At 39.2% G+C, this 11,764-nt stretch overlaps 2 protein-coding genes across 25 annotated transcripts in view; one reads left to right on the plus strand and one right to left on the minus strand.

The window, feature by feature from the left end:
* Positions 1 to 11,764, plus strand: part of AASDH (aminoadipate-semialdehyde dehydrogenase) — a 55,709-nt gene that overhangs the window by 41,696 nt on the left and 2,249 nt on the right. For 6 of the 18 annotated variants that reach the window (XM_063610403.1, XM_055294604.2, XM_063610406.1 and 3 more), the window contains 4 exons: positions 3,715 to 3,878; positions 5,750 to 5,872; positions 6,495 to 6,626; positions 10,653 to 11,151. In XM_063610403.1, coding sequence (XP_063466473.1) covers positions 3,715 to 3,878; positions 5,750 to 5,872; positions 6,495 to 6,626; positions 10,653 to 11,042 — 809 coding nt within the window. In that variant the 3' untranslated portion in view covers positions 11,043 to 11,151. Of the gene's footprint in view, positions 1 to 3,714; positions 3,879 to 5,749; positions 5,873 to 6,494; positions 6,627 to 10,652; positions 11,152 to 11,764 lie in introns of those variants that run through there. The other 12 variants (XR_010113869.1, XR_008660430.2, XM_063610405.1 and 9 more) reach the window with 5 other exon arrangements.
* Positions 7,125 to 11,764, minus strand: part of CRACD (capping protein inhibiting regulator of actin dynamics) — a 299,860-nt gene continuing 295,220 nt past the window's right edge. For all 7 annotated transcript variants that reach the window (XM_055294598.2, XM_055294594.2, XM_055294595.2 and 4 more), the window contains one exon: positions 7,125 to 7,167. In XM_055294598.2, coding sequence (XP_055150573.2) covers positions 7,140 to 7,167 — 28 coding nt within the window. In that variant the 3' untranslated portion in view covers positions 7,125 to 7,139. The remainder of the gene's footprint in view (positions 7,168 to 11,764) is intronic.

The raw sequence follows: 11,764 nt of genomic DNA on the forward strand, positions 1-11,764 counted from the left end.
GTTGCTGCATCACAAATATCCCAAAACTCAACAACCTAGAACAACACAAATTTATCGTCTCATAGTTTCTATGGGTCAGCAATTCAGGAGCAGCTTAGCTGGCAGTTCTGGCTCAGGGCTTTCACGTGGCTATAGCCATCTGAAAGCTTGACTTGGGTTGGAAAATCTGCCAAGATAGCTCATTTGCATCACTATTAGCAGAAAGCCTCAGTTCTTTGCTGATTCTGGCAGGAAGCTTCAATTCTTGCCACATACGCCTCTCTCTAGGCTGCTTGACTGCCCTTACAACATGGCAGCTAACATTCCTCAGAGTGATCCAAGAGACAGCAAGTAAAGAGGAACAGGGTACCTTTTATGACCTAGCGTTCCAAATTCCATACCATAATTTTTTGTTTTCTTCTATTAATTAGAAGGGCATAACTCAGCCAGGCGCGGTGGCTCACAGCTGTAATATCAGCACTTTGAGAGGCCAAGGTGGACAGATGGCTTGTGCCCAGGAGTTTGAGACCAGCCTGGGTAACATGCAGAAACTCTTGTCTCTACAAAAAATGCAAACGTTAGCGAGGCATGGTAGTACATGCCTGTAGTCCCAGCTATTTGGATGGCTGAGGTGGGAGGATCACTGGAGCCCAGTAGGTTGAGGCTGCTGTGAGTGGTGATTGTGCCACTGTACTCTGGTCTGAGCAAACAGAGCAGGACTCTGTCTCAAAAACAAAAAAAAAAAGTGCATAACTCAGTTCAAGCCACACTCAAGGGGAAGAGAATTAGCCTCCACCTCTTGAAAGGAAGTGCATCAAAGAATTCATGGACTTTTTTTTTTTTTTTTTTTGAGAGGGAGTCTGGCTCTGTTTCCCAGGCTGGAGTGCAGTGGCGCGATCTTGGTTCACTACAACCTCCGCCTCTCGGGTTCAAGTGATTCTCCTGCCTCAGCCTCCTGAGTAGCTGGGATTACAGGCGCACGCCACCACACCCAGCTAATTTTTGTATTTTTTGTAGAGACGGGGTTTCATCATGTTGGTCAGGCTGGTATTGAACTCCTGACCTTGTGATCCACCCGCCTCGGCGTCCCAAAGTGCTGGGATTACAAGTGTGAGCCACTGCGCCCGGCCTCCTGGACATATTTTAAAACCACCAGAATCTTTTATCAAGCTTTTGGGAGGATTAAATGAGATAACTGTTTATGAATCGATTGGTGCATTGCTAGGGACGTGCCACCACACCTGGCTAATGTTTGTGATTTTTGTAGAGACAGAGCTTCTGCGTGTTGTCCAGGCTGGTCTCAAAATCCTGGGCTCAAGCGATCTGCCCACCTCAGCCTCCCAAAGTGCTGAGATTACAGGCGTGAGCCACCATGTCTGGCGAGCATTTTTTCATAAGTGCTCATTAAGTGTTAGCTACTAACTGCTGCTCAGTTTCATTAAGGTATAAGTGACTTTTACTTTATTAGGAATATGGGGGTCCTGGGTATAATATCTCCCCCTGACTACAACTCTCTTTTTATTCTCCCAAGTATGTTAGGTTTCATTTTATATGCTCAAGGAATCTTCATCAAAGCTTTTCAGACTAAAGGCTTAGGAATAGCTTTCCCTACTTGTGCTATCCTAGCAGCAATCTACTTGAATCTGAATGTGATTCTTGCCTTCTTCCCCTTTAAACAACGGCATTTTGAAAATTATACTACAGGGCACTTTCAGTAATACACCTGAATGATAAGAAACTGCTGAATTGTTTCCCAAAGTGACTAAAGCGTTTTGCATTTCCACCATCAATGTGTGAAAAGTCCAGTTGCACCACATTTTTGCTAGTACTTGGTATTGTCAGCTTTAACTTTTTTTTTCGTTATAGCCGTTGAAATAATCATGAGTGGAATTTTATTGTGGTTTTAATTTGCCTTTCCCTAGTGACCAGTGATGTTGAGCATCGTTTTTTGTTGTTGTTGTTGTTGTTGTTGTTGTTTTTTCCTTTTTTTGAGACAGAGTCTTGCTCTGTCACCCAGGCTGGAGTGCAGTGGCGTGATCATGGCTTACTACACCCTCGAACTCCTGGGCTCAGGTGATGCTCCCACCTCAGCTTCTGGAGTGGCTGGGACTACAGATGCACCACCACACCTGGCTAATGTTTGTAATTTTTGTAGAGACAGAGCTTCTGCGTGTTGTCCAGGCTGGTCTCAAACTCCTGGGCTCAAGTGATCTGCCCACCTCAGCCTCCCAAAGTGCTTGGGATTACAGACGTGAGCCACCATGTCTGACGAGTACCTTTTCATAACCTCAGTTGCTCTCTGTGTATCTTTTATGAAGTGTCTATTGAAATCTTTTTCCCATTTTTAAGTTTTTTTAATTGAGTTTTAAGAATTGTTTTATGTATTCTGAATATAAATCATTTATCAGATATATGTTTTGCATGTTTTCTCTCAGTCTGGGGCTTGTGTTTTATTCTCTTAGCATAGTGACATAGTGTCTTTTGAAGAGGAGTCCTTTATTTTGATGAAGTCCAATTTAGTTTTTTTAATGGGTCATGCTTTTGGTGTCATCTTGGCAATCTTTGTCTAACCCAAGGTCAAAAAGATTTTCTTTTGTATTGTCTTTTGGAATTAAACTGAATTGACAGAAATCTTTACCCAGATGAGTTCTGGGGTGCCCTACTATGTAGGACATTTCTCTTTGTCATCTCTGAGCTGGCCACTACTCTCTTGCTACTAAATAAAACTGCGAGGGGAAAAAAAAAGCATAAAAAGTACATTGGGAATTGGGCCTCAAATGAGAGGCAGCGGCCATAGGCCGAGCCATCTAGAGAGCGGGCGTCAATGAAATTGCCCTAAATAGCTGTCCCCAAATTCTACTTTTCCTGATTTTCATGATCTCCAGGGAATTTGAGTGACCTTCACTTTGTAGATTTGAACCATCTCTACTTCCAGTTAGGTTATTTTGGCTACACCAAGGTCAAGGACTCCTGCCCTGTCTTCTCATCCATAGCAGCAATTTGGGAAAAGCAGTTTAGTTGTTAAGGGCATAGGCTCTAGAGATTGACTTCTTAGATTCAAATCTTGGTTTGCCACATATGAACTGTGTAATTTTTCCCCAGTAATTTAGTCTCTCTGTGCTTCAATTTTGTTATCTATAAAATGTGGTTATAATAGTACTTACTTCACTGTGAGGATTAAATGAATTAATAGATGTAATAGAATAACACCTGACACATAGTAAATGCTCAGTGAACATTGACTATTAACGTTAGCACTTCTTAAACACCTTCTATGCACTGGGCATTTGTTCACATTATCTGAATTGTTGCAATAACCCTGGAAGTAGATGACTCCACGTTCTGCAGATGAATAATTTGGGGCTTAGCAACACTGGGTGATTTAAATGGCCAGTGATAGTTGTGATGAAATCTGAATCCAGATGTGTCAAAAATCTCTCTCCGCCACAGTGTACTTTATTATTTTTTCAGTAGTGAAGCACTTCTTAAAAATAAGTATGTAAAAAAATTAGTGAAGTACTTTTAAAAGATAAGATACACCTACTAAGTAGATATTTTACACAAGTGATTACTAATTCAGTTTCTGCTTTACATTGCTAAAATGTAAGCCAGATGAGCTGATCATAGAGCCTGTGTATAAGAGGAGGACTGAATATAAATTGCATGATGTAGGCTAAAGAATTATTTTCCAGTAATATATCTATATCAAATCTTTTGTGCTTTGTTTCTTGGTAGGCTGTTATAATGGATTAGTTTATGTTCTGAAAAGTAATAGTGGAGAAAAATACTGGATGTTTACTACTGAAGATGCTGTCAAAAGCTCGGCAACCGTGGATCCAACCACAGGACTCATTTACATTGGATCTCATGACCAGCACGCATATGCTTTAGATATTTATGTAAGAATTGACCTCAAATTAGCTGGGCATGGTGGCGCATGCCTGTAATGGTAGCTACTCCAGAGGCTGAGGTGGGAGGATTGCGTGAACCTGGGAGGTGGAGGTTGCAGTGAGCCAAGATTGTGACAGTGTATTCCAGCCTGGGTGACAGAGTAAGACTCTATCTCAAAAAAAAAAAGAAAATTCACCTCATTAGTCTAATACCATAAGCATAGAAGCATTTCAATACTTAGAAGAAGAGTGAGTAACTGTCAGGTGCAGTTGAGCCTTGGAACAGGTATTAACTATTTCCCAAGCTTATCACTGTGGTCTGGGAAGAATAAAGCATTAATTAAGTCTTAATATCTTAAGACCTTTTTAACTTCATTACCAAATTTACCACAAATAAGTGTGCTACTCAGAGTTTTGGAATGTAAAGAATTTAGGATTATCATCTTGACAGTAGAAAAAAATGACGAAGATATCAATGAGGTGGCAGGCACCTGTAGTCCCAGCTACTCAGGAGGCTGAGGCAGGAGAATGGCGTGAACCCTGGAGGCGGAGCTTGCAGTGAGCCGAGATCGCGCCACTGCACTACAGCCTGGGTGACAGAGCGAGACTCCGTCTCAAAAAAAAAAAAAAAAAAGATATTTTAAGACCTGATTACATAAAAGTTGAAATGTTATGTAAGAATTATGAAATTCTCACGCTTGTAATCCCAGCACTTTGGGAGGCCGAGGCGGGCGGATCACGAGGTCAGGAGATCGAGACCACGGTGAAACCCCGTCTCTACTAAAAATACAAAAAAAAAAATTAGCCGGGCGTGGTGGCGGGCGCCTGTTGTCCCAGCTACTCGGAGAGGCTGAGGCAGGAGAATGGCGTGAACCCGGGAGGCGGAGCTTGCAGTGAGCCGAGATTGCGCCACTGCACTCCAGCCTGGGCGACAGAGCGAGACTCTGTCTCAAAAAAAAAAAAAAAAAAAAGAATTATGAAATTAAGCTGGGAAAATTTTTGAAATAAATGTAAAAAAGTGGAAATTCGTTTGTAAGTATTAATGAAAATAAAGATCAAATACAAATTAAGACAAATATAGAGCAGATAGATAGAAAAATAAACAAGGGACATAAATACACAGGACCCCAAAGAAGAGATGGCTAGTAAATGTATATAAATAGTTCATGAATTTAATAATCAAAGGAATGAAAATTTAAAACTCTGAGGTAGAGAAACAAATGGTATTAGATTAGAAAACATATTCATCATAACATTAAATGCTGATGAGGGTGGTAAGAGGTTTTAACTAGTGAGGCCTCTAATGAAAACGATTTGACCATAGGTAACAATATCATATCCTTGATCCAATAAAATTAACTTTTTAGAAATCCTGGCAAAATAATCAGAAACATAGTCAAATGTATGCATTAAGATGCCTATTTCTAAGTTGTTTATAATACCTAGAAATTCCAAAAAACGTTCAATGATAAGGTAGAGAAATTATTTATGTTCATATGGGATATTATGGATTAAAATTATATTTAAATCATTTTACAAAATCAGTGAGCAAAATATGATACCAAGTTATATATTCAGAATGATCTCAACTATATTAGATCGTGTGTGTGTATATACACATAGACGTGCACACACAGACACACATACCCATACCCCAAAAAGATCAAATGAGAAAATGCTAAATGTTAATTAACACTGGTTGTCTCTGGGTAGTGTCCTTTGTCTTTATACTAATCTGATTCTCCACAGTAGGCATGTATTTTATACTAAAGATAAAAACTTATATTAACTAAACAGACATAATATCATGAAGGGTATCATGAAGGTATGGATTTGTTAACCATCAGCAAGAATAAGTTCATTTGTTTTCTTATTTGCAGAGAAAGAAGTGTGTTTGGAAGTCAAAATGTGGAGGAACTGTCTTTTCCTCTCCGTGTTTGAACCTGATTCCACATCATTTGTATTTTGCTACATTGGGAGGACTTTTACTGGCTGTAAATCCTGTAGGCATAAAATAATACATATTGATTTTGTTACTTGTCTTTTCTTTAAATTTTTAAAATTTTTGCTTTGAGCTTTGAAAGTTTGAGTAGTTTTCAGTTAATTGTAGTAGTCCACATACACCAAACTAGAATTCATTAAAAATGATTGACATGAGAGCTAGAAAGATAAGAAAATTAAAATTCATATATATGTATATGTATATATATGTATATATACATATATATATATATATATATATATTTTTTTTTTTTGACAGAGTCTCCCTCTGTCACCCAGGCTGGAGTGCAGTGGCGCAATCTCAGCTCACTGCAACCTCTGCCTCCCAGATTCAAATTGACAGAATTTTTTTCATCATATTAAGAACTTTATGTCCATCATAGGGATAGCTCTTAGGTGCTAGTTTTTTCTTTGCTGGTTTTATAGCAAGCCTTTTTCCTAGTTCTCATAAATAGCACTGATTAATTTTATATATGTATACCAGCTTCATTTATGTCTGCATACCACTATAGCATTTTCTGCTGTTTTAGTTCTACCCCTAGGAGATGTATGAGTTTGTTTTTTAAAGGGTAACTGATTAGTAGGATGACATAAAATGCTGTGAATTGCTTTTTCCTGTGACAGGCTACTGGGAACGTTATTTGGAAACATTCCTGTGGAAAACCACTCTTCTCCTCCCCACGATGCTGCTCACAGTATATTTGTATTGGCTGTGTAGATGGGAATTTACTCTGCTTTACTCACTTTGGAGAACAGGTAATAGAACTAGAAATTTTTTATATATAAAAAATAGAACTAGAAATAAAACTAGAAATTTTGTATATCTATAGTTCTATTTGTATTTTTTTTATTTACTTTTCTCAAAGGCAAAGCAGATGGTGACAACTGAAGTAACATTTTAAACATCATTATTCAACTCATGGTGTTGAGAAGTAGTTCTATTTTAATTGTGGAGCCATGGATTTCTTAATTTTTTAAAGAAGACATAGTAGATTTAAAAGATTTCTACCCAAACATTGTTACACTTCTTTTGTCATCTCTCTCCCCCAATTTAAAAAATATTACCAGTTTTTAGCCTGTTTTATTATAACTTCTATTGAGATTATGAAAGTTTAAATAAAGCCCCTGGTTTCTTTTGATACAGACATTTGTACCTATTTATGGGGCACATATGTGATATTTTGTTACATGCATAGACTGTATAATGATTAAGTCAGGGTGTTTGTGGTGTCCATCACCTTGAGTACTTATCATTTCTATGTGTTGGGATCATTTCACATCTTCTCTTTTAGCTGTTCTGAAATATACAACATATTGTTGGCTGTAGTCATCCTACTCTGCTACTGAACATTAGGACTTATTTTTTCTTACTATATGTTTTTACCTATTGACTAACCTGTTTTTATTTTTTTATTAGCCAACCCACCCCAACTTCTTTTTTTTTTTTTTTTTTTTTTTTGAGACAGAGTCTCGCTCTGTTACCAGGCTGGAGTACATTGGTGTGATCTCGGCTCACTGCAACCTTCGCCTCCCGGGTTCAAGCAATTCTCCTGCCTCAGCCTCCCAAGTAGCTGGGACTACAGGTGCATGCTGCCATGCCTGGCTAATTTTTGTATTTTTAGTAGAGACGGGGTTTCACTATGTTGCCCAGGCTGGTCTCGAACTCCTGACCTCAAGTGATCCACCTGCTTCAGCCTCCCAAAGTAATGAGATTACAGGCATGAGCCACCACGCCCGGCCCCCAACTTCTAATATTCCATTTTCTGCCTTCATGAGATCAACTTTTTTAGCTCTCACATATGAATGAGAACATGCAATATTTGTCTTTCTGGGCCTGGCTTAATTTCACTTAAGATAAAAATCTCCAGTGGCCGGGCATGGTGGCTCACACCTGTAATTCCAGCACTTTGGGAGGCCGAGGCGGGAGGGTCACAAAATCAGGAGATTGAGACCATCCTGGCCAACATGGTGAAACCCTGTCTCTACTAAAATACAAAAAAAAAAAAAAAAAAAGCTGGGCGTGGTGGCGGGCGCCTGTAGTCCCAGCTACTTGGGAGGCTGAGGCAGGGGAATCGCTTGAACCTGGGAGGTGGAGGTTGCAGTGAGCCAGGATCGCACCACTGCACTCCAGCCTGGTGACAGAGCGAGACTCTGTCTCAAAAAAAAAAAAAAAAAAAAAGATAAAAGTCTCCAGTTCCATCCATGTTGCTGCAAATGACATGATTTCCTTGTTTTCTATGGCCTAATAGTATTTCACTGCATCTATATATACTGCATTTTCTTTATCCACTCATCCATTGGTGGCCACTTAAGTTCATTCCATATCTTCGCTCTTGTGAATAGTGCTGCAGTAAACATGGGAGATGGGAGTGCAGGTTGTCTCTTTGATATACTGATTTTTTGTCTTTGGGTAAATAGTAGTAGGACTGTTGGATATGATAGTTCTCTTCTTAGTTTTTTGAGAAATCTCCATACTGTTTTCCACAATGACTACCCTAATTTACATTCCCACCAGCAGTGTAAGTTCCTTTTTCTCCACATCCTTGCCAGCATTTGTTATGTTCTTTTAGTTATAGCCATTTTAACTTGGTAAGATGATATCTCATTGTGGCTTTGACTTGCATTTCCCTGATCATTAGTGATGCTGAGTGTTTTTTTCATATACCTGTTAGCCATTTGTATGTCTTCTTTTGAGATATGTCTATTCATCTCCCTTGCCCACTTTTTAAGAGGATTTGTTTACTGTTGTGTTGTTTGAGTTCCTCATATTCTATATATTAGTCCCTTGTTGGATGAATAGTTTGCAAATATTTTCTCCCATTCAACAGGCTGTCTCTTCACTCTGTTGTTTCCTTTGCTGTGCAGAAGCTTTTTAGCTTAATATAGTCCCACTTAACTATTTTTGTTTTTGTTGCCTATACTTTTTAGGCCTTAGCTATAAAAGCTTTGCTTAGACCAGTGTCCTGAAGTGATTCCCTTGTGTTTTCTTCTAGTAGTTTTAACTAGTTTTGGGTCTTAAATTTAAGTCTTTAATCCATCTCGAGTTTATTTTTATATGCAGTGAGAGAGAGGGGTCTGGTTTATTCTTCTGCATGTAGAGCTCCAATTTTCCCGGCACCATTTATTGAAGAGGGTATCCATTCCCCATTGTGTATTTTTGACACCTTTCTCAAAACTCCATTGGTTGTAACTACGTGGATTTATTTCTAGGTTCTCCATTCTATTACATTGATCTATCTATTTTTATACCAATACAGTGCCATTTTGGCTAAATTAGCCTTATTTCGAAGTCAGTTACTGTGATGCCTCCAGCTTTGTTCTTTTTACCCAATATTGCTTTGGCTATTCTGGGTCTTTTTTGGTTCCATAGGAATTTTATTTTTAATTTTATTTTTTGAGATGGAGTTTTGTTCTGTTGCCCAGGCTGGAGTGCACTGGCACAATTTTGGCTCACTGAAACCTCTGCCTCCTGGGTTCAAGCCATTCTCCTGCCTCAGCCTCCTGAATAGCTAGGATTACAGGTGTGTACCACCACACCCAGCTAATTTTTGTATTTTTAATAGAGATGGGGTTTCACCATGTTGGCCAGGCTGGTCTCGAACTCCTGACCTCAGGTGATCCACCTGCCTTGGCCTCCCAAAGTGTTGGGATTATAGGTGTGAGCCACCGTGCCCGGCCACACAACTTACAACTTTTTATCATTGCCCATAAACTCTTCCTTTCAGCACAATTAATTCTTTTTTCCTACATTTGGAAAAAAAAGATATATAGTTTGTAATAAGATATATTGAAAACTGGTCTCAATTTTTTTTTTTTTTTTTGAGACAAAGTCTCACTATCGCCCAGGGTGGAGTGCAGTAGCATGATCTTGGCTCACTGCAACCTCTGCCTCCCAGGTTCAAGAGGTTCTTCCACCTCAGCCTCCCCAGTAGCTGGGACTATAGGTGCGTGCCACCACACCCAGCTAATTTTTGTATTTTTAATAGAGACGGGGTTTCACCATGTTGGCCAAGCTGGTCTTGAACTCCTGACTGCAGGTGATCTGCCTGCCTTGGCCTCCCAAAATGCTGGGATTATAGGTATGAAACACCATGCCTGGCCCAGTTTTTAATAAGATACATTGAAGGCTGGATGTGGTGGCTCACACCTGTAATCTCTGCACTTTGGGAGGCCGAGGTGGGCGGATCATGAGGTCAGGAGATCGAGACCATCCTGGCTAACATGGTGAAATCCCATCTCTACTAAAAATACAAAAAATTAGCTGGGTGTGGTGGCACATGCCTGTAGTCCTAGCTACTCGGGAGGCTGAGGCAGGAGAATCACTTCAACCTGGCGGGTAGAGGATGCAGTGAGCCAAGATCATGCTGCTGCACTCCAGCCTGGGTGACGGAGCAAGACTCCATCTCAAAAAAATAATAATAATAATAAATAAAAATTTAAAAAAGATATATTGAAAACTCAATGTAGTTTTACTTTGAACTCAGTGTCTGAATAATACTAACTCTTGAATGGAGTTCAAAATTAATTTTACTTATTATGCATGGCAGTAAATCACATAGTAACAACACTCCAGTATTATTTTGTCTTAGATTTTACATTTTTCCACTGGGACAGAGGTCTAGTATGATAGTGCTACTTTTCAGAAAAAGCCATTTTGTCTGTGTATAATTACCATTCAAATAGCCTATCTCTTAGATTTGCATTAAGAACCTCATAGAGCTTTAAGGAAGAATTGGAGCAATTAGATGAATGAATTATATTTAGTTTTATTACTTGTTATAGGTTTGGCAGTTCTCTACCAGTGGACCAATCTTTTCATCCCCGTGTACCTCACCATCAGAGCAAAAAATATTTTTTGGTTCCCATGATTGCTTTATCTACTGTTGTAACATGAAAGGTCACCTGCAGTGGAAATTTGAAACTACTTCAAGGGTCTATGCAACACCATTTGCTTTCCATAAGTACAATGGCAGCAATGAAATGTTGCTGGCAGCAGCATCTACTGATGGGAAACTGTGGATCTTGGAGTCTCAGAGTGGACAATTGCAAAGTGTTTATGAACTTCCTGGAGAAGTCTTCTCTTCTCCTGTGGTCCTGGAATCAATGCTCATTATTGGGTGTAGAGATAATTATGTTTATTGTCTGGATTTATTGGGTGGCAATCAAAAATAATCAAATACAGTCCTTATTTGTATAACAAATGTGAGATATTTGAAAATATTTTACCATTATAGAGCATGTGGACTTATTTTATATTAAAGATTATATTTTGGCTAAGAAACGGAAACTTGTCTACTACACTTGATTAGAGAACAACTATATTTTACTTCCCATAGGAACAACAGAAGCTTTTACAACAAGGAGTTAGAGAACAAAACACATCAATATATTTAGTAGCACTTTTGTTTAATTAGGTGTGATGGTTAACCTTATATGTCAGCTTGAGTGGCTAAGGGATGCTCAGATAGCTGGTAAAACATTATTTCTGGGTATGTCTGTGAGGCTGCTTCTGGAAAAGATTAGCATTTGAATTTGCATCAGTAGACTGAGTAAAGAAGGTCCTCCCTCACTAGTGTGCCAATGTGGGTGGCATCGTTCAATCTGATGAGGGCCTGAATAGAACGAAAAGGTAGAGGAGGGGCAAATGCTCTCTTCTTACTGAGATGTATCCATCTGCTCCTGCCCTTGGACATCAGAGCTCCTGGTTCTGAAGCCTTTCGACCACTCTCCTGGGTCTCCAGCGTGCAAATGGCAGATTGTGGTACTTCTCAGCCTCCATAATCAAGCCAATTTTCATAATACATCTTTCCTAATCGCTAGGTTTCTATGGAGAACCCTAATACATTAGGCTAATTTTATGTTTTTTTCTTTAAAAAAGCAAGATCCCGGCCAGG

Source organism: Symphalangus syndactylus, chromosome 10 (genome assembly GCF_028878055.3).
Source record: "Symphalangus syndactylus isolate Jambi chromosome 10, NHGRI_mSymSyn1-v2.1_pri, whole genome shotgun sequence".
In the NCBI taxonomy this organism is placed as follows: Eukaryota; Metazoa; Chordata; class Mammalia; order Primates; family Hylobatidae; genus Symphalangus; species Symphalangus syndactylus.